Raw genomic sequence first — 27,068 nt, forward strand, 5'->3', positions numbered from 1 at the left:
GAATTGGAGACCAAGATCGTGTCTAAATGGAGCAACATTGGAGATACCAACTTGGGAAACTTCAGTGTGAAGAAGTTTCGAGAGGTCCCTTACATTGGCAAGCCATCACCTGTCGCAAGAAGAATAATTGAAAGTGGCATTATCAAGGCGGCCGGCTTCCCTCCAGCAATCCAGTGCCATGAGTTGATGATCGAGTGTGCTCGCCATTATGATCCGCAGTCTAGATCGATCGTGTCCAAGGAAGGAAACACTTTGGCTTATCTTTCAGAGGAGGCTATCAGTGAAGCTCTTCACCTGCCCGAACATAAAGATATGATCTATAAAAGCTCAGAAGGAGCCAGGTCCATGTACGAAGATGATCCAGACACTTGCTTGAGCATCATCAACAAGAATTGGCTACTCAAGAGTCGTCCTCGCCTGAGCAAGATTCCGAACACACCACATAGGATCGACTTCCAGGAGGAGTATAGAGATTTGATAACATTACTCAACCGAGTTACAGGGGCTCCTCAAGCCTTCTATTTTGAGAAGTGGATGTTCTACTTCATCCAAGTGATAGTTCAAGGAAAAGGAACAATTCATTGGGCTAGAATGATTAGCCATTGCTTGGACGTGCAGTTAAGAAGACTGAAGGCTACCAAGTCCTTCTACATGAGTTCATACATCATATATGCCTTGATCAGGAGTTTTGAATATGCAGGATTGCCTCACAGAGGAGTGATCGGAAGGGGGCCCGGGGAAGTCAGAGTTTGTGATTCCTATGTTCATTTGCATCATCCTCCACGAAGTAACTACAAGTTAGTCAATGATACCTTCACGATGAACATCACCAAGACATTGCAAGGCGGGATTCACAATCGGCTATCTCAAGATGCACAAGAACTTGTAAAGAGGTACGGTGCTTGGTTCATCCAATTTCAGAAGTTTACATATATTAGAGTTCATGGATGTCCTTCACCTCCCTATATGTTGCCGAGATATCCGACAGACAGAATTGTGTTACTTGAGGTAACTAGACAGTTGGCAGCTTATGCGAAGGCATTCAGACACAGACATGGAAATGGAGTTCCTGTTCCTATCATACTAGGAAATTCAGTTGAGGTATGTCCTAATGTTCCAGCCATGGATGATGCAGAAAGGGAGTTAGCTTTATATTCATTTTCATTCTTTGCCATGAGAGAGAGTTTCGATCCTTATGGGTATATAGAAGAGACAGTCGGAAGGAAATACAGACATGAACCTTAGATAGAGGATTTTGTGATGAATCTCTCAGATGATCTTGAAGTGAAAAGAAAGATGCATTCCAGATTGCCTTTAGACTTCATCAGGAAATGCAAAATTTATAGAGTGGCCGACCAAGCTCAGGACAGTGGCAGACATCTCCAATCATCTTATGACCGAGAAAGCAAAGCAGTGAGGCTAGATTGGAATGAACCTGAAATTTTGGATCTAGATACCTTGATGGCTCCAGTTTTGTCTTGTACTCGCAGATGGGTTGATGTACAACATCAAAAGTTGAGAGAGTAGGGCATATCTATGACTTTTACTCTGGAGGAAAGGCCAGGCGAAGGAGGAGCAAGTGTGAGTGAAGGTAATCCTAATCCCAGAAACACAAGCGAAGGCAACCTTCGAAGCGTAAGTGAAGGCAATCCTCATCCTAGAGGATCGAAAAGGAAAGAGAGACCTGAAAAAAGAGAATCCTCCAAGAAGAAGCAAGAGGCCAATAGAGATCGTTCATTCGGCACATCTTCTCGACAAGAGAAGAGGACACTTGAAATGGAGGAATCTATGGAATCAATGGTACAGAACGATAAACAGGAAGAAGGACAGGCACCTCAACATTCGTCAAGTCAAGTCAATGAGTTACATGAAGACAAGAATGATGACGAAGCGACATCCCCTCTCAGAGAAGAAGAAACATTGCCTAAGGAGATACAAGTTAAAGAAACAAGATCTGCCATTCCAGATTGGTTAAAAGAGAGATTAACAAGGGTGATTGTGATTGAGGACGAAGATAATGTGATTGATTTAGAGAGCCTTGTTGGAAATTCTCAGGAAATGACAGAAAAGAGGAAAGCTACTAAGATGTCCAAGATGATCAGAGATGAGACAGGATCCAGGAAATTACAGATAGCTACACCAGCAGTGGACAAGTATGAAGGTGAAATCCTTGCACAAGAATATGATGTAGAGACATTTGAGCTTGGTCCACTCACAGCCGAGCAGACATTGGATGATGCCACTGATTCATTTGAGGCACTTAAGGACAAGCTTGAGCGAGAGGTCAGTGCTTGGAGAGGCTACTTTAGCCATCTCAATCAGCCTTTGAGGCGTCAGGATCCAGCAGTATCTCCTGCGCAGGCACTTCCCTTTGAATCAATTGGTGAGGCAGAGAGAGTCAGGAGTTTGGTCCAGCTTATGAGTTCTTGGATTGACAAATCCCATACAGTTGCTATTGAATTTGCAACAAGAATGATGCAGACTATTCATTGGGCTATTCAGGTTCTTGAGATCATCCACAACTTAGTGGTAATTGTAGCTGCTTTTGCTCATACTAAGGATGTTATCATTCCTGTCCTGCAAGTAATCAGACAAACATCAAGGAAAGTCCTAGCTCAAGAAAAGATAATGGATGGAGGACCTCATAGTTTACTTCAATGGTCAACTTTACTCCAGATGAAGGAAGTCCTTTTTGAGGACATCAGTAACAAATGCAATCAAGTTGAAGAGATTATTCATCCGATCCAGGACAAAGTGTTTGAAGTATTATGTACTATTCTTGGCAGGAGGATTGCAGTTGAAACAGATGTGGATTTGCAAGAATTAGAAGATAGAGTAAAGGTCATCTTTTGCAAAGATGAGAATGTTATCACATATGAGCAACGGGATCAGATGTTTGCTACCATGCTCTTGATTGAGAAAATCAAGGAACTTGAACCTGGATGGGACGCTGCTCTTCTCAAGGCTTTTGATCAGGTCCTCCACTTGGAAGAACGAATGAGGAATCTTCCTGAGATTCCAATTGCTGAGATCGAAGGAATCGTGTCTAGATTCATTGCATATGCTAAGAAAGAGCATTGGAAAGGGAATAAGATTCTAGAAGAAAGATTGTTATAGATGATGTGGCGCCTTAATTTTCATTGGTCTATGTCTCCTAGGTTTTTGTGCCAAATTTAATATTTGGCTATGCATTTAATATTGTTCAATAAAAAGGGGGCTATTTGTAATAAACCCTAATTAGGGTTTAGGTGTCATAATCTTGGCCATTGATCTTCTTCTGATCTGGACCGTTCATTGTAATTGAGGATGCTATTTATACCCTCATTCATTTTCATTTTGATATAGAGAGATATATAGATAGAGATAGATAGATATAGAATTCAGAGAGAGCAATAAGAAATAGTTAGAGTTTTGAGAAGCAAGTTATTTTTGTAGCAAGATTGAGCTTTGAAGAAGGAATTTCAAACAATTGTTGTTCATGATGGCTTTGAGATCAATAAAATATTGAAGTTATGGTGTTTTATTGCAATTCTTGTGGTTATCTTCATGGTTGTTTACTTTCTTGAATCATTCTCAGTCAAATTAATATTTAAATTTGAAAGACCAAGTGTTGGGCTTGATCTTTGGTGAGATTCGTACTCCAAACCACTAGCTTCTTACTGATTGTAAGGACGCCTTGTGTGGTCGACTGGAAATATTTGGATTGCATAAACCTTCATTCATTATTGAGTCATTGATATGTACCTTCATGGTAGTACTTATGATTCTTGATGATTTGAAAAATCATTACTCACCTTAGAAGATCGCATCAGTTTCAGTAAAGTTGTAATTCCTTGGCGATACTGAAGTTGGTAGAATCTTGCCAAGATTAGTCTACGTTGGGTCATTCTTAGGATTAGATTAGAGTTTACCTCTTGCAAACCTTACTCTTTTGATCTTTTTTTGGGAATTCGTTAGCATTAGGAAAATCTTATTCCTGCAATTCTGATACGTAAGTCCCCTTGATGAAACAGCAATCACAACGACCACTGGTGCTTATCCACACGTAGAGACCCTACATAAAAGAACATTGGAGTCACCCTGATTGATCCTTTTTTTGCGACATCTTCAGCAATCAGAGACTTTATTCAAGAGAGGATAAGGTACCTTTGGGTATTTTATTCTGTGTATGATTGTGTACAAAATACACGTCAACACCGCCCAAGAGGAGGGATGCCTAAAGTCCGCCCTAGGAGGTGTCTCCAAAGTTCGCTCAAGGTGGGAGAGATGCCTAAAGTTCGCCCTAGGAGGTGTCTCCAAAGTCCACTCAAGGTGGGAGTGTTGCCTAAAGTCCGCCTTGCATGGAGCAACTCCAAAGTCCGCCATAGGTTGAAGAGGCCATGGTGGCCAACACTCAAAGTCCGCCATGCCTAAGGGAGCCTATGTGGGTGCCTTGCTTAAAGTCCGCCCCACCTAAAGAGGTCATGGAAGAGCATGGGTTGAAGTCCGCCCAAGGCTTAGGAGACCAAGGAGGAGCAAGGGTTGAAGTCCGCCCAGATCAAAGGAGGTCACATGGGTGCAAGGCTTGAAGTCTGCCCAAGGCATAAGGGAGGTCACATGTGGGTGCCTTACTCCAAAGTCCGCCATAAGTTTGAAGGGGCCATGAAGAGACCAAGGGTCAAAGTCCGCCCAGCCATGAAGAGACCATGAAGAGGCGAAGGTAAAGTCCGCCCAGCCAGAAGGAGACCATGAAGGGGCTAAGGTTGAAGTCCGCCCAAGGTTGGAGAGGTCACATGGGTGCTAAGGTTGAAGTCTGCTCAAGGTGGGAGTGTAGTCCAAAGTCCGCCCAATGAGGAGAAGCACTAGAAGTCCGCCCAAGATGGAGAAGACACCAAAGTCCGCCATAATCATGTGGAAACCTTGCTAGAAGTCCGCTCAAGGTGGGAGTGTAGTCTAAAGTCCGCCCAAGATGCTAAGTCAAGCAAGAGGAGCCTTGTCTAAAGTCCGCCCCACCTAAGGAAACCATGGAGGAGCAAGGGTTGAAGTCAGCCCAAGGTTGGAGAGGTCACATGGGTGCTGAGGTTAAAGTCCGCCAAGGTAAAGGAGGCCATGGAGGAGTCGACATCAAAGTCCGCCCCAATGCCTTAGTCAAATTTTCACGTTAATAGAGGCCACGAAGGAGTTCTAGACAAAGTCCGCCATACCTTGGAGAGGTTGGCTAAATTCGCCAAAATTTGAAAAAGATAGAAATAAAATTCGGAAAATCAACCTACACATGGAAGGTCAAACAAAGTCAACATGATGTCACAAAATCCACAGAGATTTCAAAATTAAATTCAAAATGAAGAAATATCTAAATAAAAATAAAAAAAAAAGGCCTCAAAATAAATCCAAAATGGAACGTTTTTTTTGAGAATATTGAGGGAATATTAAAAATTTATTAAGATATTAATTCAAAATGGAAAGTTTTTTTTTGAAAGGGAATATTGGAGGATTAATGAATATCTTCAAACTTAAATCAAAATGGAAAGTATGAGTTGGATGATTTTAGGGGTTTTTCTTAAAACTTGTCTACAAATACTTCGTTATCAAATTCGTTATTACACCAAGAAGTTCAAAATTACTAAGGAGAGCTTAGTAAAGTATGTTAGTTTGAAGATCATCTGGAGGAAATTCTAGATATTGTTGGAAGTCGGATAATATTTTGGCAGAAGGCTTACAGATTTCTGGAGAAAGGCATCTTTTATGAATTTTCTCAATATTTTGGAGAAAAGCCTAGCCAAGCCAGAGGTAAAATTAAAATTGTGAATTTTCTGGATATTTTTCTAGAATTTAATAAATGATTTTGGAGAAAGAAAATTCAATTTTTTGGCTAAGTATAAATTTTTTTCGAAAGTTTTAACACTTGATGGGGACTTCAACCAGCTTCAAGGCTGAGGGTCTGGAGGTAAAAATTCAACTTTTTTTGGCTAAGTATGAAAATTTTCGAAAGTTTTAACACTTGATGGTGACTTCAACCAGCTTCAAGGTTGAGGGTTTGGAGGTGAAAATTCAATTTTTATGGCTAAGTATGAGAGTAAAAAATGGAAAATTTTCCAACACAGCCATTTCGCGGCCTCGATATTTTTTTCGAAATTTTGCAAAAATTTTCTAACTTATTTTTTCCTTTGGTTTTACAGGTCGCAGGAGGAAGTAGAGGCGGGATCATCATCATAGAGATCGCAGCCGGATAAATTTCAACATGGGCCTGCCCATCATTCCTCCTCAACCAGGCAGGGAACCTCAGCCAGTGCTTCAGCCTGACTTGGATTTCAGCGATGAACAAGAACACGTTATCTCTGAGCTGTATAGCTTGGCCTGGTCTATGAGAAGAAACACCCCTGATTGGTATTGCATGAGTTTTATCCTTGACGAGGAGTTAGACATTGCCGCACGTATTGATGCACAAAATCAGAGGGAACAACAAGAAGTTAATCCACCTCCCATACTCGCTCCTACACCGCCTCAGCAAGATTAGAAGTGGCTTATGTTGAGATGGCGTCTCATCATCTTTTCCAGCCAATCAGATCGCTCCAAGTTAGCATGTCCAGATTCAATGAACCTGACTCATCCAGAAACTTCTAGAAGGGCATACGTCACAATGTAACAACCTTCTATTTTCATAAAAGATTTATTTTTAGCAAGAAGGACAAGTGTCCCAAATGTAATTGGTCGAAAGTAGTATTTTGGGGAAACCCTAATTAGGGTTTGTGATTATCGATCTTGGCCCTTGATCATTGTTCGATCTCAGCCATTCATTGATTTTCAAGAAACTATATAAGGTTGCCTCTTCTCATTTGAAAAGGGTGAGGTTTTTGATGTATTGTTGCTTAAGGTCATTTCCAGATAATATATTGCATGTGCGCTGCTTTGTAATCTCTATTATTTGAATGATTTGCATGGTTTCAATTGCCTCAACACTTAGTTAAAATTAATCTAGATTTGCTTTCATTGTTGTTAATTTGAATGAAGGATTTGATAAGTATCAATTGATGTTGTATTTCCGCTCATACTTTTGGTAAATGGATGATGTCCATTCTACCGTGCAAAGTTAGTCTGAGCCCATCCCCTGTGCATCCCAACATCTCGATCATAAGCACAACCCATTGAAGATTGCACTGGCCTTGTGTAGTTGTCCCTAGTGTGGCGAAGCAAGGTTTGGTTTCTCAAGAGCACCCAGTTGATACCGTCTCCCGAATTCATAGGATTAGATTAGCCTTCCTGAACCCTATCTCTTTTTCCCTTTCTTTTGAAAGTCTAAATCCCAAAAAATCCCCAAAAAAGAAGAGCCTAAAATTGCTAAATCCATCTAAGTCCAGAAGTTCAAGAATACTTGTCAAACGTAAGTCCCCATTGAAAATTTCAGCATACACTACCCAAGAAGTTATTCCACTAAAGTCGCTTGTTCGCACATATAGACCTTGGAATCAGTAGTGATTTTTCAAGAGAGGATAGAATACCTTCGGGTATCCTATCCTAATGTTTGGTAGATGATAAAACAGACACCAACACTTTCCCTTTTAGTCAACCTTTCATAAATCATTTAATTACTTAAATTCACCTCCTCCTATTAAATAAATCAAATGCATAATTTGACTATTTAATTCATTTTTTGTCCTTTTCCTCCTTTTTCCCATTATTGAATTAATTAATTAAATTAATTAATTCTTTTTCTTCCACACGTCTCCTTAACTCTAACCCTCCTCTAACCCTTCCTGTAAAACCTTACCCATTGGCTGACCATAGGTTTTAGTCAACATTATCCTCTTTCCCTCCCTATATGTGTGCACATTCCTAAAATATCTTGAATTTCCTAAAATATAGGGAAATATTTCAAAGCAGGCCATTCAAGCAGTCACATGCTTGAGTGCATCCGGTGAGATTCCTAGCTTGAGGAAAGTACAAAACATCACTGTGGCAGCTGTTACCGGTACCCCATATGACAACCGGTTGATGGCAATCAGTGACAGTCGAGCATGATGTAAGATTTGTTTCAATGGTGGTGGGCTACAAGGTATATCAATCCAGCAAGCAAAACTCACTCTCCAGTACTGCTATATTCATTGCATATCAGATGCTCAAGGAGGATAAAAGGTGTGATCTTTGTTCAGTACTTCTAAGTGAATTGATGAGCAACTTGAAGAAGATTAAGCAAGATAAGAAACATATCTTCAAGTTTGGATCCTTAATTGTGTGCTTAGCTCTCTATTTCTTGAATGAGATCCCCGGTATAGGTAAAGTCCAATGGGCTTATGACAAACCAGTGGCTATGCAAATTAAGGAAGGATTGTTGGGTATAGGTGACAATGTAATGAGGATATCTTCTTTATGGGGCTATTTCAAGAATTTCCAAGCTACTATGAAAAGCAGAGAGAGAATTCCAAAGACCATAGTAGAAAAGTGTGAGAAGACTATCTGCTTCATGGTGGACAAGGACCAATGTTTGATGGAGGCAGTTGAGCTGAGAACTATGTGGATCATGCCCATGGGGTATGAGGTTGATGCTGACACGCTTGATGCATATGCTCAACACATATTGAGCCAATCGGTGGACCAAAAAGAGAAAAGATTTGGGACATTTAAGGAGAAAGATTTGGACTTGCATAAGAAATTCACTAGACTGGCAAGGAAAAGGAAAGTGAGAAAGGAGGTTGAGGAACTTGCTGAGAAAATGGGCATTACCAGAGAAGTAATGCAGAAAGCAAGAGAGAAAAGCATTCTGAAAGAGGAAGATGTGGTGAAGCCACAAGCTAAACCGGTTCCTCCCATGTAGTCCAAGGCCATACCCAACAAATCTACACCTACATCTGGTGTGCAGAAGCCAATATCTCCACCCAAGCCTAAACCAACAACATTTATCGGTGGAGCTGAGAAGAGGAAGAAGGAAAAATCTACAAGGTGATATGTTGCTGTAGAAGAGGAAACAAAGTCGGATGAAGAGGTGAGGGAAGTAAAGAAGACTACCACCTATGCAAGGTAGTTTGGAAACCTACATTCGGTGATGCTCCTCCTGCCAAGAAAGCTAAGTCACAAGGAGAGCCATTTGGAAAGGCTAGAGCGAGCAACAAGAAGAAATCTGAGATAGATCAAGCTCTTAAGTCCGGTAAGCTTGAAGGTCCATATAAAATTGTGCCTCCTATGACTTTACAACAGTTAACTAATGAGATTTTGAAAGATGGAAATTTGAAAAATGTTTCTATATATTATGAGAATTTTGAGGACAAAGACCAGCGTGTTGTAGAAGAGGCTATTGTAGAATATATGGATAAATTTAGTAAGGTATTAATAGAATTATCATCTATGATCCCCAAGAGCTTGCATGACATTTTGGATGGAAGGAGACATGCAACTTCACTTAAGGATGAGAGAATAAATGAATATGTGCTAGTAAACCTATCTTCTGTTATTTCTAGAGAAGAAGTCACTCGGTTACTGAAACTTGCCAAGGATAGATTCTGAAGCAAGAGAAGGGTAAATAAGCTTATGATAGGGAAGAAAGATGAGGTGATAAAGGAAATAAAAACAATTTTGAGACAGGTTTTGATTGATCAGAGAGTTGATGTGAATTCGGAAGAATCTTCTCAAGGGAAATCTGCTTTGGAAGAACATGTAGCAGTTTCTGAGCCTAAGGATACTCCATCTATCCCAGATGTGCCTGCAAATGTTCCCGGTGGACAACAAGATCAGTCATTTGTAGATCTGGTTGGACAGGAAGCTCCAGTTGATGCCCCTGATAATCAAGTAGTGGATAACTTCAGTGATGCTACTCAGGATCCTCCAAAGATTGAGATCATTGCAGAAATGATAGCTGAGGAGTTAAGTGAAGCGAGAAAGACTAAAGATGATGGGAAAGAGGGTGAAAAGGATAAGATTGAAGAAGTTGAGAAGGAGAAGGGTGAAGAGCAACCAGACAAGGCTCCGACAACCATGATAGCAGCCACTGTTCCTGATAAAGGAAAGCAGGTTGCAATTGAAGATGATCTTTCTCATGGTCTGGTAGACTTAAGTACCCTGTCCCCTCTTCAAGCACTAAAATAAACCACCCTTGTGCAAATCAAGGCCAGTGAGGACTTACTCAAGTCCGCATCAAAAGAGAAAGAAATGATATCTTTGGCAACTGTAGTTTTGGAGAAATTTTTGCCTAACCTTAAGCAGAATTCCAATGACTCACCCTCCGGTAAGCTTAAGGATATGTTAAATAAAGTAGAATCCGATTTTGTATCATTAGAAAAAGTTGCAGATATAAAGGTTTTGAATAGGTTCAATAAGATGAGGCTTCAAACCTATTTGAAAACAATTGAAGCTAATAGGGAGGTTTTGAAGTCTGCGGTGAAAAGTGTAGAAGATGCATTAGATGTAGGCGGGAAAATATTCAAATCATGTCTCTTTCTGCCCAAGTTTACTGTAGATATTGATAAGCAATAAGAGATCTTGAAGGGAAACTAGCCAGTATTGGTCATTCATTTGCCCCTCATTTAGTTTTTCGAAGTTCCCTTGATGCCCAAATAATGGATCTTACTGACAAAATAAAGGGCTTGAATAAAGAAAAAGAGCAACTGTTAAGCAGAGTGGGAGAACTAAGAAGTTTGATCACTCCTCGGATGGACACTTTACTTGGAGCTCTGCAGGATACAGTCAGTGCCTTAGGTAAACCAATACCATCTGATCTCAAAGGCATTGAAGTTCATGCATACATGTTTAGTGCTCTGATTAATGTTTTAGATTGCTTCCTGAGAGGATGGAATGAGTACTTAAAATCCTTGAAGGTCACTTATGCAAACATTTTTAAATTCATGTAAATTATTGCACTCATTCGTACATAAGTTTTGACAGATTCCTACCCTTTGCCATTGATGTCAAAGGGGGAGAGATTAGTAGAGAGCAGTGAAAAATGATGCTCATTCTTAGGGGGAGTCACTTGAGTGTACATAATTCAGATTATCGGATTGTTTGCAGTTTTTGAAACACTTATCATTTTTCACGGTGTTGCCATCAATGCCAAAGGAGGAGATTGTTGGAAAAAGACACTAGTCTGGTGATGCTCCGGTGAAGATTGGTGATGTCTGGTGCATGATATTTCTTAGGAGTTGTCATTGACGGCAACTCAGCCTATTGATCTTATCTGGTATGGAGTTTGGGATATCTAGAAGTCTTGAGTAAGTTTTGATATGTCTGTCGGTAACTCTTAGTGGACAGTTTGGTGATCAGTTCTCATTTTTCGGTGATGTGTTTTTGGTTTCAGTCATTTGAGTTAAGTTGATTGAGTATCAAAAGCAGATCATCACACAATTCTATCCTCCGATGTTGTTTCTTAAGCATGTTAGATGGTCGGGTATTCAATAGAGCAGTAAAACAGGGTTATCTTCATTCTTGGTGGTGTAATGTATGGACTGGATGTCTTGAGGTGATTTCGGTGGTTGTTGGTAAGTTCGAGGTAACTGGATCGACTTATGGGAAACGCGTGATCATATGTTTTGGATCCGGTATGTGGTTTTGTGAAGATTTGAGACGACTTGAAGTTACATGTTTCATATTTTGATATTTTGAGAAGTCGACTTGTGGGAGATCTATTTTGGTGGTGCGGATATATATGATGGTGTTGGGTGATCTTTTTGTGAGGTATGTATGTGTGCGAAATCATTTTTGGTGCGATTGAGCGTAGTTTCATGTGCGCATCTTGAGAGTTTAATGATCCGGTAATCAGTAGTAGAGCAGAATAGAGCAGTTTATCAGAACAACAACAACGGATCATTCCTGAGCCTAACTGGAACTGATTTCTGGCATTTGTAGATGCTATACTCCAGTTCACACATCGTATTAGCTTCTATATCACATTTGTAGGACAGTGAATCCTCCGGGGTAGCAACCCTTTTGTAATTGAGCAGTGAGCTCTAGGCAGTGTGCCTGAATGCATGTGTATTCCTCTTATGTAATATTATTCTACTATTGGCCATAGTATAATAATATTGTGGGTTCAAATCCCACCGTGGTTTTTCCCTTTTGGGTTTCCACGTAAAAATCTTGGTGTTATGGTTGTATGCTTATTTAAGTTTTGTTTTTGCACTTTGCTTTTAGTTATTTGCATCCGGTGGTTGAAGAATCAGATTAATAAATTTGTGAACTGCAGAACATTGAATCACTCCCCCCTCTCAGTGTTCATTGATTCCATTAGACACCTCCTTCCATACAATGCCTCAAATGGCGCCATCTTAATGGCTAACTGATAAGAGTTATTATATGCAAATTCTGCTGAAGGTAGATAATCCTCCCACTTGTACTCTTGATCCATGCAATACATTCTCAGAAGATCTTCTAAGACCTGATTTACCCTTTCTGTTTAGCTATCTATTTCGGGGTGATAAGCTTAATTGGTCTTCAACTGGGTTCCTAAGGCTGCAAACAAGGTTTGCTAGAACCTTGATGTCGTCCTAGCATTCTGTCTGATATAATCTTTTTCTGCACCCCGTACAATCGAAATATTTCTTGCACAAATTTCTAGCGATAATAGGTGCTCGATCTGTTAAATTTTCAGGTATGAAATGGGCTACTTTGGTGAGGCTATCCTCTATTACCAATATGGCATTGTTTTTGTTCCTTGACATAGGTAGACCTTGAACAAATTCCATGCTAATGATCTGCCATTTCCAATCTGGAAAGACATGAGATTGCAGTAGTCCTGCCGGGTGTTGGTGTTTTGCCTTCACCCTCTGGCATTCGAAGCAACTTGCCACAAATCTTGTCTTATCCTTCTTCATTCCCTTCCTAAAGTAAAGAGATTTAACATCTACTAATAGCTTGGTAACCACTAGATGATCTGAATATGGTGCTGAATGCACCTTTTCCAAACCAATTTTCTCAATTTTGTAGACTATGGCACATACATGCAGTCTCGATATCTCAAAAGACTGTCTGATTCAAAACTAAACCCTTCATACCTTGGATCTTGAGGATTAGCTTGAAGGGCTTATTTAACTTATTGGTAATATTCATCCCCTTCTAACTGTTGTAAAACTTGAGCCCTAAAATCAGTGCGTAAGGAAACCATGGAAGATATATGTCTTCTACGGCTTAGGGCATCTGCCACCTGGTTTTCTTTCCCTTTAATTTAGCCAATTTCAAAGTCGTAGTTGGAAATTAATTCCAATCACTTTCTCTGGTGGGAATTTAGATTAGGTTGATTGATAATATATCTTAACCCTTGATAATCTGATCTATGTTTGAAGGGTTTGCCTCACAGATGGTGTCCCCACATTTGAAGAGTGTGCACAATTGTTGCAAGCTTGAGATCGTCAGGTGCATAGTTCTGCTCATAATATTTCAACTTCCTTGATTCATAGGCAATTATTTGTCCATCCTGCATGAGAACTCCTCCCAATCCTTCTCTCGAAGCCATTTGTAACTACTACGAAGCATCCTTTTGGATCCAAAACTTTCAGGATAGGTGTTGTTGTCAACTTTTCCCTAAGTTACTCAAAGGACTTCTAGCATTTCTCAATCCATTCAAATCTTTTGCCTTTCCTCTGGAGTGTGGTGATGAGATTAGCTATCCGTGAGAAATTCATTACAAATTTCCTAAAATATCCTGGCAGCCCCATAAAACTTCTCACTTCCTGAACATTATTCTTAGGGGTCAGCCATTCTAGTATGGCCTTAATTTTAGCTGGATCTACCATTATGCCTTCAACAGAGATAATTTGCCCTAGGTACTGTACTTCCTTTCGGAAGAAAGTATATTTAGATAATTTACCATACAACTTATGTTCTTGTAATTGTTGCAGAACTATCTGCAAATGTTGGAAGTGCTCTTCCTCATTCTTGGAGTAATTTAGTATGTCGTTTAGGAATACTAAAACAAACTTGTCAAGGCAATCTCTGAACACATTGTTCATGATTGGTACTTTTCTTTTGTGAGGCATTCATTGGGGTCTTGGAGAAGTGGAATATGATTTGATTTATGTTTTCAGATAATAGGATGGAACATGATGTTACGATGGAACATGATGTTTTCAAATTTCTACAGTGTAGTCTTCATTATCAAATAATAGGATGGAACATGATGTTACGATCATGTAAAATTTTGATCTGAAGTATCCTAATGGTTTTTATTCTAAAAGTGTTCACTTCACCTTGAGTGTCATAGCTTTGCATAATTCCAATGGTACTCCATGTTAACAGAAACTGTCAGCTTTAATGTGAATCATGATATATTACTTATTACATAACCTTTTCTATTTGTGGATCATAATAGTAAGTTGAGTTTCTCTTCTTAGAGCTCATATATGCTGATTATAATATAAAATTTATAAATATTCTTTACTACCTACCCTACAATTTCGTCACACTAACTGACAACTGTAATTGCATGTATTTTTTATTCTTTTAAGTTCTGTATACCTGGGAACTAAACAATAGTAAGCATGGTAAATTATATCTCCGTCCATCTCATATCGCTTGCAATAGAAATGATAATAATTTCTATATAGTATCATTCTTTAGTTGATTTTCTAGTAGTAAATAGCAGACCTATTTAAATGTTAGTTTTTAATGCATATTTGTTATATAAATCTGATATCAAAAGCTCCAAGTTATGTTTAGATTCCCATGCTAGAGCTGAAAATAGTTCCTATTTATGTTTGATTTCTGAGCAGTGCATGTGGATATTTGGACTGATATTTTCCTTTTGATATAGGTAAAGTAGATCAGATGGAATTTCACAAGAAGCAACATAAAACAAGACCAGTGGATTTTATTTCATCTTGTTCACAACAATACCAGTCAACGGCCAGCTGTCCAATTGGAGTTCAAAATAATTTTTCACCTTCAAATAAAGGTACTGGTCCAGTGGGAGTTGTTTTGGCACTTGATCAATCAGTCAATTCAGGTGCTACCCAAAAGGTTGCTTTTGACCCCAATCAAAGCAGATTACAGCTAGGTGCATCTACTATTGTTGCTGAAAACAATTCAGTGGTCAGAATTCAGGCCAGTGAAAAGGAAACTTGTCAATCCCATAATGAGGATTCCTCAAGTGAGAATGTTAGACCTGAATTTGTTTATTCCTCTATTCAAGCAGCTGGTTGTGGCCAGCATGTCATACCCAGAGCCCATTCAGATGAACACATGGAAAACACATGGGAGCAGGAAGCTCATTCTTCTTCACTCTGTACACCTCTGGATGGACATTCATGTTCAGAGGCATACACAAGAGAACAACTCCACTCACAAAGCATGCTCAAGAGTAAATCCTCGCGTGGTAGTGCGATTGAGCAGTCACAGAAAAGTACTGATGGACTTAATCAGAATTTCCAATCTAATAACTTATATGGCTCATCTGAACAAAATAGCAGAGGGGAACAGGGAACTGATATTTTGACCTTTATTTCCAAGGAAGGAGAATCCATTGCTGAAAAAATTGAAGAAGAAAACTTGTAAGTATTTTGTCACTATTTGTGCTTGTAATGAGACTTGATATTTGAAAATAATATGCACATGTTTCTATACTTTTTTTTTGCATTGGAAAAAATTGTAATACTTTTACACATGGTATATTGATTTCTCATAAAAATTTAGAATTAAAAGAGTGTTGTTTGTTAGAAACAGTAATATAATACTATAAAACACTTTATCTAAGACATGATAAATAGTTTAAAAATATACATACAAATGAAAAAGGATATGATTTTGAAGCTCGTGTTGCACCTTTTAAAACTACTATACTCATATCTTCAAAATATGACAAGCATCATTATAGGAACACATGACAAACACCAGAGAGAAGTAATAAATTTATTAATACTTTATCATAGCGGTTAAGCACTATATGGTGGGGTTTGTTCTTATCAAGTTTTTAAATAATCCTTGATTTGAATGAGATATTTTGAAGGGTCACCTAGTTACTCAGGATTTTTTTGGGGGGACAGCCAAAACCATGTTTCCATAAATCATAGTTACAAGACTCGGACTCTGCTCAGACGACCTAGCAAGCTGGTTTTTGACCCAAACGCGAACTTGGTGCTTAGACTTTGCAAATTGAAAAAATCATGAAATATAGAGAGTTTTAAAGATTTAAAACTACTATCATGCACCTTAAAAGAAAAAAAATTAAAGACACAATAAACTGATCAAATTGAAAGCTACTTCGATCAGATGCACATGCATACATTGACCACGAGTATAAAAGTGTATTTTAACTATAGGAAACAACATTTTTAAATATAAAAATATTGTCAAGCGTTTTAAGTGTACAAAACATGTGGATTATTATATTCATGGCGTCAAAAACAAAAAAAAACCAATATGTGTAGTCATAAAATATGGTGGAGAGGAGCTCCTATCCCTCACTCAACCCAACATTATTAGCTCTATCTGGAGTCATGTGCTTGTATCTCAGACAAGTTTGTAGATGCTGCTATATCCTTGGGAGCATTACTTAGTATATGGTTTGAGTTAGCAAACTAGGATTATAAATGTAATTTAATTACTAGGAATGTAATTGGGAAAAAGTTGAATGGATAAAAACTATTTTCTTCCATCCAACAGGGCCCATAAAGTTTTTTTTAATAAAAAGAGTAGAGTTGAGATTTGGGGGAAGTGTCCCTAGTAGGGTCAAGGGCTGGCGCCCCATGTGGGGGTTTGGGGGTAATCCCCCCACGAGGTTTGAGGGGTAGCATTCCTAGCGTACACCTTGTCGTGATATAGGGCAGGGTTGAGGGACATAGCTCTCCTCACCAAGCCCAAATTAAAGCCTTTGAGACCTCATAGACCATCATGCACATGCTATTTTTTATAATTCTATTGCTTTAACCATCCTCCAAAGCCTTCAAAATATGCTTGACTTTTGTGCTTTTACATTTAAGCATTTCAAATTTTTCTTCCTTTTTTTTTTCTTGATTTTCATAGAACTCTCTGGTTCTACTTGCCGACACACAATGAGTCTGGCAGACTTGGCAAGTTTGACTAGACTCACTGGGTATTCAGATCATGAATCCGTAGGCTTTTATTTGGTCTGCTCGGCTCAAGACTTACCAATTCTCGAGGAGTCCCAATGAGTCTTGTAACTATGGAATAAATTGGGAATACATGCTGTCAATTGACACTCAGCTCCAATGCCAAATTGATTTTATTTTTAAATTGCATATTTCTCAGATTACTTGATCAACTGGATTTTTTGGTAAAAAAAATGCATTTTGGTTATTATTCTGATTTTTTCAGTATTTTTTTTCATATATTCCTTTAATTCTAGTTCTAGCCTCATCCTTCTTTTTTTCTTAACCCTAATCCCAATCCTAATTTGAACCCTAACCTCAACCCTAATCTGAACCCTAAACCCAACCCTAACTCTAACCTGATTTTTTTTATTAATTGAAAAAATATGGTCTTTTGTGTCATGTCCCCTCATTAGCTAGGAAAGCTAATGATGAATAAAAAGGTGTATTTTAACACCCATTATTTAATATATATTTAAAAAGAAATAAATAAATAGAATATTTAGATCTAGGTACCATCAATTTTGGACCGAATGGGTTTGCATGAAATACAAAATAATAAATAAAAATAAAGATAGTTCCAAGCTCTTGGTCGGCCTAGTTTTAGGTCCATTAAACCTACCTTGCAATTCAATATAAAGGAGTTGAAGGTGCCATTTAGAAAAGTACTCTGGTCATTTTTTATTGTTGCAATTTGCAATATGCTCTGCAGGGACGAAATCCCTTGGCATTGGGCAAATTTCTTGAGATAGGATGGAAACCCTAACCTCAATCACAATATTTTATATTTTTTGCATTAAATTTTTCATAGATCTAAAGTTTAGGTGCCTTTCTCCTAGTGCTTAGTCAAAGGTAGCACAGAGAGAGTGATCACATATTCAGACCTGGTGCACCATGTTTGAAGGGATTTGAGCTCTATTTCAGATCTGGTGCATGTTATTGAGTTAGATTTTGAATCCAATCAATCCCACCACCAGTTACAACTGACATACAAGCCACAGGCTACCCATATCACCCTCAAGGAGCTCTTAATAGCAACCACCAGCCATACATATTTGAGTGTCCACCAACCACAAATTCAAATGCATTGTCTATTACATCACATATGTTTATGGTTATAGATCACAAACCCCAAGAAGAGTACAACTTTTAAGGCATCAGAGGTGGATACATCCTTTCACCATGCAGTAATCAAAGGCCAGGTGTGACACAAGACAGTGTAGGACATATCTGAGAAGATTGAACTTCAGGCAACAGAGGCATAGCCATTGTTATCACCCAACCATTAACACCTGTGAGCTGTGGACATTGTCATGATTTTCTTTTGATTGTGGGGGCAAGCCATTGCAAAGGATACTGCCAAACATACCCAGGCCATGCAAAATCTTTGCAACAACTGATTTTTGTAAGATCTGTATCTGATTTAGTACTCATGTTTATCTCAAGAAATTAGTCAACAATGGAGTCTATGGCAGAGATTGTGAGGACTTTGAGGGGAATGAATCAACAATGAATTGCTAGAAGCTCCAATCCCAATGGTGTTGAAGGAAGTCTCTCAGCAAATGATGGAGTTTCAGTCCATCCACTGACAAGACATTCACAGCCACATTTTTGCAGAGAGAGGAAGAGGACCCATTTGATGAAGAGCAGCAAGTACCACCTAGACCTAATGATGAGATGGCAAGATATCATGCTGATTATAATGCTCTAAGCCCAGCCATCCATTGTGACATGTCATTCACAGAGTATTCTGACATGAAAACAAGAAATGATCATCATAGGGGAAGAATATACTAAGACCGACCAAGCAGAGATATATGATAGCCGATGGGAAAGATCACTATACCCACCAATGTTACAAGACTCAAACTTTCCCAAGACTTGACAAGCTGATTTTTGACTTGGATGTGGACTCGGTGCCTAGACTTGACAAATTGAAAGACCCATGAAATTTAGAGAATTTTAAGGATTTAAAACTTATTTCATGTACCCATTAATAAATAAACCTTAAAGACACAATAAATTCATCAAGTAGAAGCTACTTTGATCACATATACAAGTATACATCAATCGCACAAGTATAAACGCAAATTTTACTTGAACAAAATAGCACATTTAGATATATAAATATTGTCAAATGTATACAAAAATCATGGAATATGAAATCCACAACATCAAAAGTTCAAAGCAAATATCAAAACAAGAATTGGAAGTCATGGCTCTCCATGGCTCACAAGCTAAGTCACCAGGTTCGAATTCGAATTCGAAGTTCGACAACTTTGAAATTCAAATGAAGTTCGATGAGGAAAAAATTCGAAATGTATAAAATTCAAATTAAATTCGCCATATGTAATTTTTTAAATTTCTTAATAAATATATGTAATATATTTATAAAATTGCCTAAATAGTTTAACATTGATACATAGATTTGAAATCATTACAAAAAGATGACATATTTATAAAATATAAACCATAGGTAACATATGCTTTCACGATTGCAAAGATGTTCTTTTGTCAAAAAGGTACAATAACAGTCAAAGACTTTAGAACTTTAAAATAACTCTAAGTCATCAAGAGCACTTGGCTAGGATGCCAAATCATCATCATCTGTATCACTACTCAGTTCATTATCTGCAAAGTCAGGCTCATTTGCATCTGCATCTGACATTGCTATGCCTTCAAGAGTTTGTTCTAAAGAAGTGTTCTTTGTTGATTTGTTCATCAGCAATTTCAAATTGCTGCGAACATAGACAAGATCTCCCAACTTTCCAGTCAACAATTTGTTCCTCTTTTTGGAATGGATGTGGTCAAAGCAACTCCAGTTCCTCTCACAAGCTGATGAAGTTGCTCCCTGACTCAAAATTCGAATAGCAAACTCTTGCAGTTTAGGAGTTGATGATCCATAAGCGATCCACCATCTATATCTAGGCATGTGTGGCGAGTCATATTTGTCTTTTGCCCCTCCAAATATCCCTTCTCTTGTATTGCCAACTTTGATATTTGATTAGTGCTGCAATTTCTGGATCTAGTACATACCTGCTAATGGCTTGGTAAAGCCTTGCCATGATTTCATTATCACCCCTTCTATCAATAGAAAACAAATTAGGCTCCAAAAAGCAAGCTACTGCATGTAAAGGTGTCTGCATCATTTTCCATCTGCAATCAACTGTCTCCCATATCTACATATATTCCGCTTCTTCATTATTTAGTGCTTTTTGAATAGATTCCTTACACCGGTCCATGCTTTCATAAAGCATGCCAAGGCAAGGAGTCTCACCATCAACCATACGAAGCACTTCAACAATTGGTTCACATACAAGCAAAACTTTTGCTGCACTTTCCCAGAAATTTCTGTTTAGGATGATTTGCTCTATGTTCTTCCCCTTAGGGCCTTTAGAAAGCACTGAACTTTCCCACTGATTGGAACAAATAACAGATCTCAAAGCCGCTTTTTCTTCAACCACTCATTTCAAAGTGATATAATATGAAACAAATCTTGTTTCACAAGGCCTTAACAATTCCTTTGATGCATGTTGCCTATAAATACAAACGTTGGCCTCTCATTTATAAAAAAAATCTGAAAGAAACCCTAAATCGCTATTTAAAAAATATTAACAGAAAAAATAAATCACTTTTTTGACCAATCAGACTTCAACGATTTTTATTGCATGTTTTAAAGTTCGGCAAATTTCGAACTTCAAGGATGAAATTCGGCCGAACCTGGTGACTTCGCTCACAAGAGCTTGAATCACTCAATGCAATATTATGTCAAGTCCAACGTAGGCATCTAAGATAGGTATTGGATGATGATGCAACTATGATATCTGCTTGTGTCTAAGTGACACACCAACATCACTATCCATATCCTTCTCTTCTACGATGGCTACTACCTCTTACTCTCTACCCACTCGATCAACCCAATCAAGGTCCTCATTAAAGACAAGATACTCAACCTCAGTGATCCAATCTGATTGTGGATCAACCTCCTCTAGTGCGATGGGTGATAGGTCACTGCCCAAAATCTATATGTGGCAAAGGCAAAGGCAAAGGTTGTAATGAGAACAAACTAGATCATTTAACCTTTGCACTAATTGTGTATTGCGCTTCTTAAAGTGTATGTGCTCAAACATACCCCAATTGTGATCACAACTTGAAGCACTAATGGTTGGCTCAAGACTCGAATTGCAATTCTTTGAAGATTTAGTACCTTAGCACCAAATCTTTCCCACCATGCATCTAAGATGAAAAAATAAAAAAATCAATTTCATTGTCCAACTTTAAGTTCCAATATTTAATAATAATGTAAAAAAACGAAAAGTATTAATTTTTAAGCTTAAATTGTGCCCTTAATAGATTTTTTATATGGTTGTAATGCCAACTAAGTTGCCTACATATATGTCATGCAAAGAGGTCTCCTTGTGCAAGTCTAAAGATCTCAATCTCGATGACTATTTGTGCTTCAAGAAGAGAATCAAGCACCATCCACTTGACTATTTATAACTGTAGAGCCCACTTGATACCTCGTCATCCACCTTGAAATCTGGGCAGAATTGAAATGCTAGATTGAGGAAATAAGCAGTTGCATATAGGGACTTGTGAAGCCTGAGGTGCCATTGTCTATCAATGATTTCCCAAATAGGGCAATAATTATCTTCAACTCCCATATAAATGGATGTAATGGTCTCCTTGGTTCTATCCATTCCGTCATATATGTAGCCCATTGTGGGCTTCTCCTAATCAACAAATTGTAGGAGAACCACTAAAAGCTCTGTGAATTGCAATTATTTGGAATCATTAACACAAATGTGAAAAAAATAAGCAAACAAAATAAAAATATGAACAAAAGTATAATATATATTTACCTCTACAATCTCTATGGTTGCTACCCAAAAGCTTTGCTGGTCATAAATCTATTTAACCACATCAACCATTGCATTGGTTTTAGCATATGATGAGGAAATCCACTCCTAAATAACAATCATGCACCTCAAATCTCCCTTTGCTTGAAGCAAGGATTGTAATGTAATGAAATTGCTTGCAAGCCGGGTTATTCCAAGATGAGCCAACTCCTTCCTTGTAAAATGCCTTATTAGGTTGAGGATCCAAGTATGATTGTACACGTATTTACAAATATTTTTGGCTATCTCCACACATGTTTTGATTTGTGGAATCTTGCCAAGATCCTCCAATATGAGGTCGAGTGAGTCCAAAATAATGATGGATGCCTATCCATGAGTAGTGTAAATGTAACACATAATTTTCTGCATTATCTATAACTATTTGCGCCACATTCTCCTCACCCACCTCAACCAAGATTCTCTCCAACTCTTCACAAAGGAATTCAACATTTTTGTGTTTTTAGAAGCAACAATAGATTTTATGAACATTGTGCCACCTAAGAAAGAAACAAAATCAGTGATTCAATACAATATAAGTTAGATATCCTAATCACTAAATTGATGCATTTTAGGAAGTACAATCACCTAAAGAAGAAATAAGAAAATTTAGCAATGATTAATTTCTTCTATCCATCCAATCATTAGTCATGATGGCGCAACTCTTCCTCCATATCTTTTGTTGCTCATCAATTGTGTCTTTCACATCAACCACCATTTGAGACAAAATGAGGCCCTTTATCTTGTCATCATTAGGGGCTTTGAACCACGCCCCACAAAACGGTAATGTCATCCACCATGTTTTGCCAATAAGGAGATGTAACACAAAAATAAAAAAATAAAATAAGTATTGTAAAACTAAGAGTTCAAACTTGAATTTGACATAGCTCTAAAACTAAAAATTAAATTATATATTTAAAAAAAAAAAATATTTTGTTGCGTGGAATGAAATGGTCCAATAGAACCAAAAGTCTCCAATTGCACCTTGAGCTGCATCAGTTTATCTTTGTTACAAATCATGCTCTCAAGTGACTGTTTGGAACTCGGAGTAGTGCATGACATAATATATGAATCTAGCCTAGATGCACAAACTCTAGGCCCAATGCAAACACTACCAATCCCACTACTCAAAGATGGATGAAATGGAGGAATGGAAGAAGATTTTCTAGTTCCACCAATAGTTGCCATCTTGTCTTTTTGCCTCTTTTTAAGTATTTTTTGCTTCTCAAAGGTTTCTAATTGAACTTGCATTTCATGCATAACTTCAGCAGGTACTTTTGGGTATGGTATATGTGCAAGATGATAATTTAATCTATTAATGCCTCCCCAATGCAAAATTTGTTTGCAATGAAAACAAGCTATCTCTCCTTTCTTTCCCTCAGTGATGGCACATTTCTAACAAGGGTCTGTTCTAATTGGGGTTTCGACTGACATTGTGATAAAGACAATTTGTAAATCTAAAGAATGCTACAATAACATATAAATAGAAAAAAAATTAACATTTATCATTTATAGCTAAACTTATATAAAAAAATCTTGGGTTTGCAACTATAAAACTAACCTTTTTACTTAAACACTTGAGGCCTGTTCAACAAAAAAAATTAGGCACATCTAGGTTTTGTTCTTGGTCCACTAAAACAAAATACAAAAAAGATAAAAGAAATGTAAAAAGGAAATGAATTTTTTATTAAAAAATTGAAAAGCCTTCAAAATACAAACTTACCTCAAGAATCTTGCTTGAGATAAATGGGGAGCTCTTCCCAATCCTTTGTAGACTCCTTTAGATGCACCAAAAGTAGCTATAAATCTATTCAAACATGATTCAACCACCAATTTTTGTTCAATCTCCTTGCTGTTTTCGCTTGAATGCAATCCAATTTTGACTCAGAACTCTCTATTTTCCTTCTTCTTTGGCTTGAAAATGAAATGAAATTGTTTTTAGGGTGTAGGAGTAAAATATAAGACACTTTTGTTCTTAGCGAATTGCTTTTTTTATTTATCCTTTCTCTGATGGTGGGTCCAGTAGAGAGACCTGAAATGTCAGAACCTGATCATGCCATGCTGTTCATCCTAGAAGAACATTGCAATTTGATACACTGCAAACAAAAGATTCTTAAATGAAAAATAAAAATGTAACAAATCAATTTTAAATAATGGATGTATTTTTTTGATGAAGTGAGAAACCATGAAATTGTTGGAAAAAGAAAAGCAGTCCACTTGACACAAACAATGCTCAATTGAGTTTCCGGCTAGTCATCCATACCTGGCCAGCAAAATTAGCAATCAGAATGCCTTTATCTTTCTAAGACAATCTATCACATCGCTTAGGATTGAACTATGTCAACTTAACATTTAGAAAGTGTTGAGACATGGACCAGCTAGGACTCGAACCTAGGACCTTCCATACGCTGCTGGAGTGCTCTACCACTGAGCTACTGGCCCCTCTTGGACCAGTCCATCGTCGGTCCAGGTGTGGCTTATTTCCAACACCAACACCCCCCCTTAAGCCACACCTCTCGTGTACTTGGGGCTCCTAGCCTGGACCTGGCTTTGATACCATGTTGAGACATGGACCAGCTAGGACTCGAACCTAGGACCTTCCATACGCTGCTGGAGTGCTCTACCACTGAGCTACTGGCCCCTCTTGGACCAGTCCATCGTCGGTCCGGGTGTGGCTTATTTCCAACAGCAACAGAAAGAAAGGAACTCATAACGGGACAGGCATCACTCCTATGATCTTCTTATTAAATTGTGATTTGCCACCTTGACCTGTGCTTATTCCTCTCTATGCTTCCCGTGATTTCCACTCTTGCCCTCATTGATTCACTGTGCCTGTTCTTTAATTTCTCAACAAGCTCCTTAAGGTTTGAAACTTTTCCTGTAAATATCACCTATAATTTGGATTTGTTCCACTCCATATATAGGTACAATAATTATAACTGCTGCAACACTCCCTAGTTCATTCCTTTTTCTGAACATGAGTGATTAAGATGCATTGGCAAGTTTTTTAAATGCTGATTATTTCTTCTAGTATTTTCTCTAGGTCCCATCCATCATTATATTCATTTTCAAACTGTCTTTAATCTACTGATGTTTGTGAAATATTTTCCACAACAAGATTATTCAGGTTTTTGTACTTCGCTATGTTGACTGCTGTTAGTTTTTTGGCAAACTCAACCTTATAATTTGAACTCCTGCCCAGATTCAAGTAGAAAGCAATTATCTCTACCTTCTCCTTTAGGGGTTTTTGAGACCAGATCTACCCAATATGTGATGATATTACCCATTGACAATTGACTTCACAAGATAACCAATACTGTAGTTTGCTTGAATAGGCAAAGGGTTGAGAAATAATCTATAGAAAGAAGGATAGTATTGTTCATTGGCATTTGGCTTGCAACATACAACTGATTCTAGAGTTTGCTTGAATAGGCACAAGTAACTAGCAATGATTAGTTGCATCTTCATTTTGCCAAAGACTTTGTGCAGTGAGAGTGATGTTGGAAACCTTGTCTTCTCAGGTTTGAATTAGAATTTTGTTTTTTTAAGCTAGCCAATTGAACACCTTCATGTTTGATTTAAAATTCGCTTTTCAAATGCAGATTCAGATCTCTTTCTGATTGATATCCTTTCCCTGAAGAACTTTTTATGCTTTGTTGACAACATTACGAACCTTTTTTTGGCTTTATCAGATACAAGTTTGTCTCTACCTATGCTCTAAGAAACTCTGTACCCTCCCAGAATTCCTTCATGTCTTCTTATTCTACATAATCTAAATCCCCAGTTAATATCTGATTTCATTAATTTTTGGAGCTTTTGCTTTTGATCTTATTCCAGTAATTCTTAACTTCCACCCCGAAACTCTTTTGTTTCCTTATGCAAATTGAAGAAAAAGCCTGCCACTCCAAGGGCCCTTATGGAAACCAGGAGTTGTCCAAAAATATTACCTTCAGACCTTGCCTTATATCCTATCTAAAATGATCATCAATGAAGCTTCTGCACAAAAAGTTTACCAAAAGCTGATCTCTGGGGCTGTTTTCTATCTTAAAAATGTGACAATGATGAATATCATCTATGTCTTTACTTCTCAGAACCTTAATCCATACCCTATCCTTTTATTTGTAGAGTCTCCATAGAATTTTAGCACTGTGGGCCTTATTCATCTTACTCACGTCTTGAACCCTTCCCTTCCTTTCTACTCTGGCCTTGCTTGCACACAAATTTTCAAGCTACAAGAGGTAGTCTATTCTTGTCTTCAGTTCCTGACAATACAAGTCTTCTTGGTTAGTCTTGATACTGTCTTTGATATGCAGGCTTTGTATGATGGACAAGAATCTGTTCGGGCTACTTGTAGAACTGATGAGTGCAATTTGAAGCTTTTTTTCTTATAATCGCCATTGTCATTGCTAGTCTTGTTATATGCTTGAGAATTTATCCATCAAATTAACAGGTAGCTTTTTCTTAATTTCTCTTTTAAACAAAGGGATGCACAGATATTTGTGAGGATATGATTTAGCTCCAAATTGTGGAATTCTCCTTATGCTTAATTTTGTTCTTGGGGGGGTGTTAAGAATTAACACATTGAATTTGGTAGAGCTTGCAAGTTTCCCAGTTGCCTCCTCATGCTCTTTTAATATGGTTTGTAACTTTCTTTTCTCTGTAACTGCAAGACCAAAACAAATATTTCATAGGGGAGGGCATACGGGGAGGGCATACTCAAGGTTATTGGGAGTTCAATTATCCTGTCAATGCATGCATATTTTTCTTAGGAGGTGGTTGGATTTTTATGTCTAAAATAACACTCTTACTATATCATTTATAATTCAACTTTCAGTTTTGGTCCTTCAAAGTGGAAATATTAGAGTCTATCATCACGGGGTTAATAATTTTAATTCGTTGCTTCTTTGCAGGAGACTTGAATCCAAATCTAGAGGACTTCTTTGCTGGAAGACACCCAAAGTCAATAGTGGGAAGGTATTCTTTAGTTTATTTCTTTTGCATGTATGTAGATGAATTACTAATCATCTGACACCATGGTTGCAATTTTGCATTTACTTTTTGTATTTGCTTTATTTAACTACTGATTGTTAATTTTAAATATCATGTTTCCATACATATAAATGATGTTTAAATATTCTTTTGATACATAAGATTAGGAATTGTATTAATTAAA

The 27,068-nt window shown here is 37.8% G+C and overlaps 1 protein-coding gene across 2 annotated transcripts in view; it reads left to right on the forward strand.

Annotated features, from left to right (window-relative positions):
* LOC131069448 (protein STICHEL-like 3) overlaps positions 1-27,068 on the forward strand; it is an 87,640-nt gene that overhangs the window by 21,325 nt on the left and 39,247 nt on the right. For both annotated transcript variants that reach the window (XM_058004869.2, XM_058004870.2), the window contains exons 5-6: positions 14,708-15,443; positions 26,806-26,869. In XM_058004869.2, coding sequence (XP_057860852.2) covers positions 14,708-15,443; positions 26,806-26,869 — 800 coding nt within the window. The remainder of the gene's footprint in view (positions 1-14,707; positions 15,444-26,805; positions 26,870-27,068) is intronic.

The sequence above is a fragment of the Cryptomeria japonica genome, chromosome 5 (genome assembly GCF_030272615.1).
Source record: "Cryptomeria japonica chromosome 5, Sugi_1.0, whole genome shotgun sequence".
NCBI lineage: Eukaryota > Viridiplantae > Streptophyta > Pinopsida > Cupressales > Cupressaceae > Cryptomeria > Cryptomeria japonica.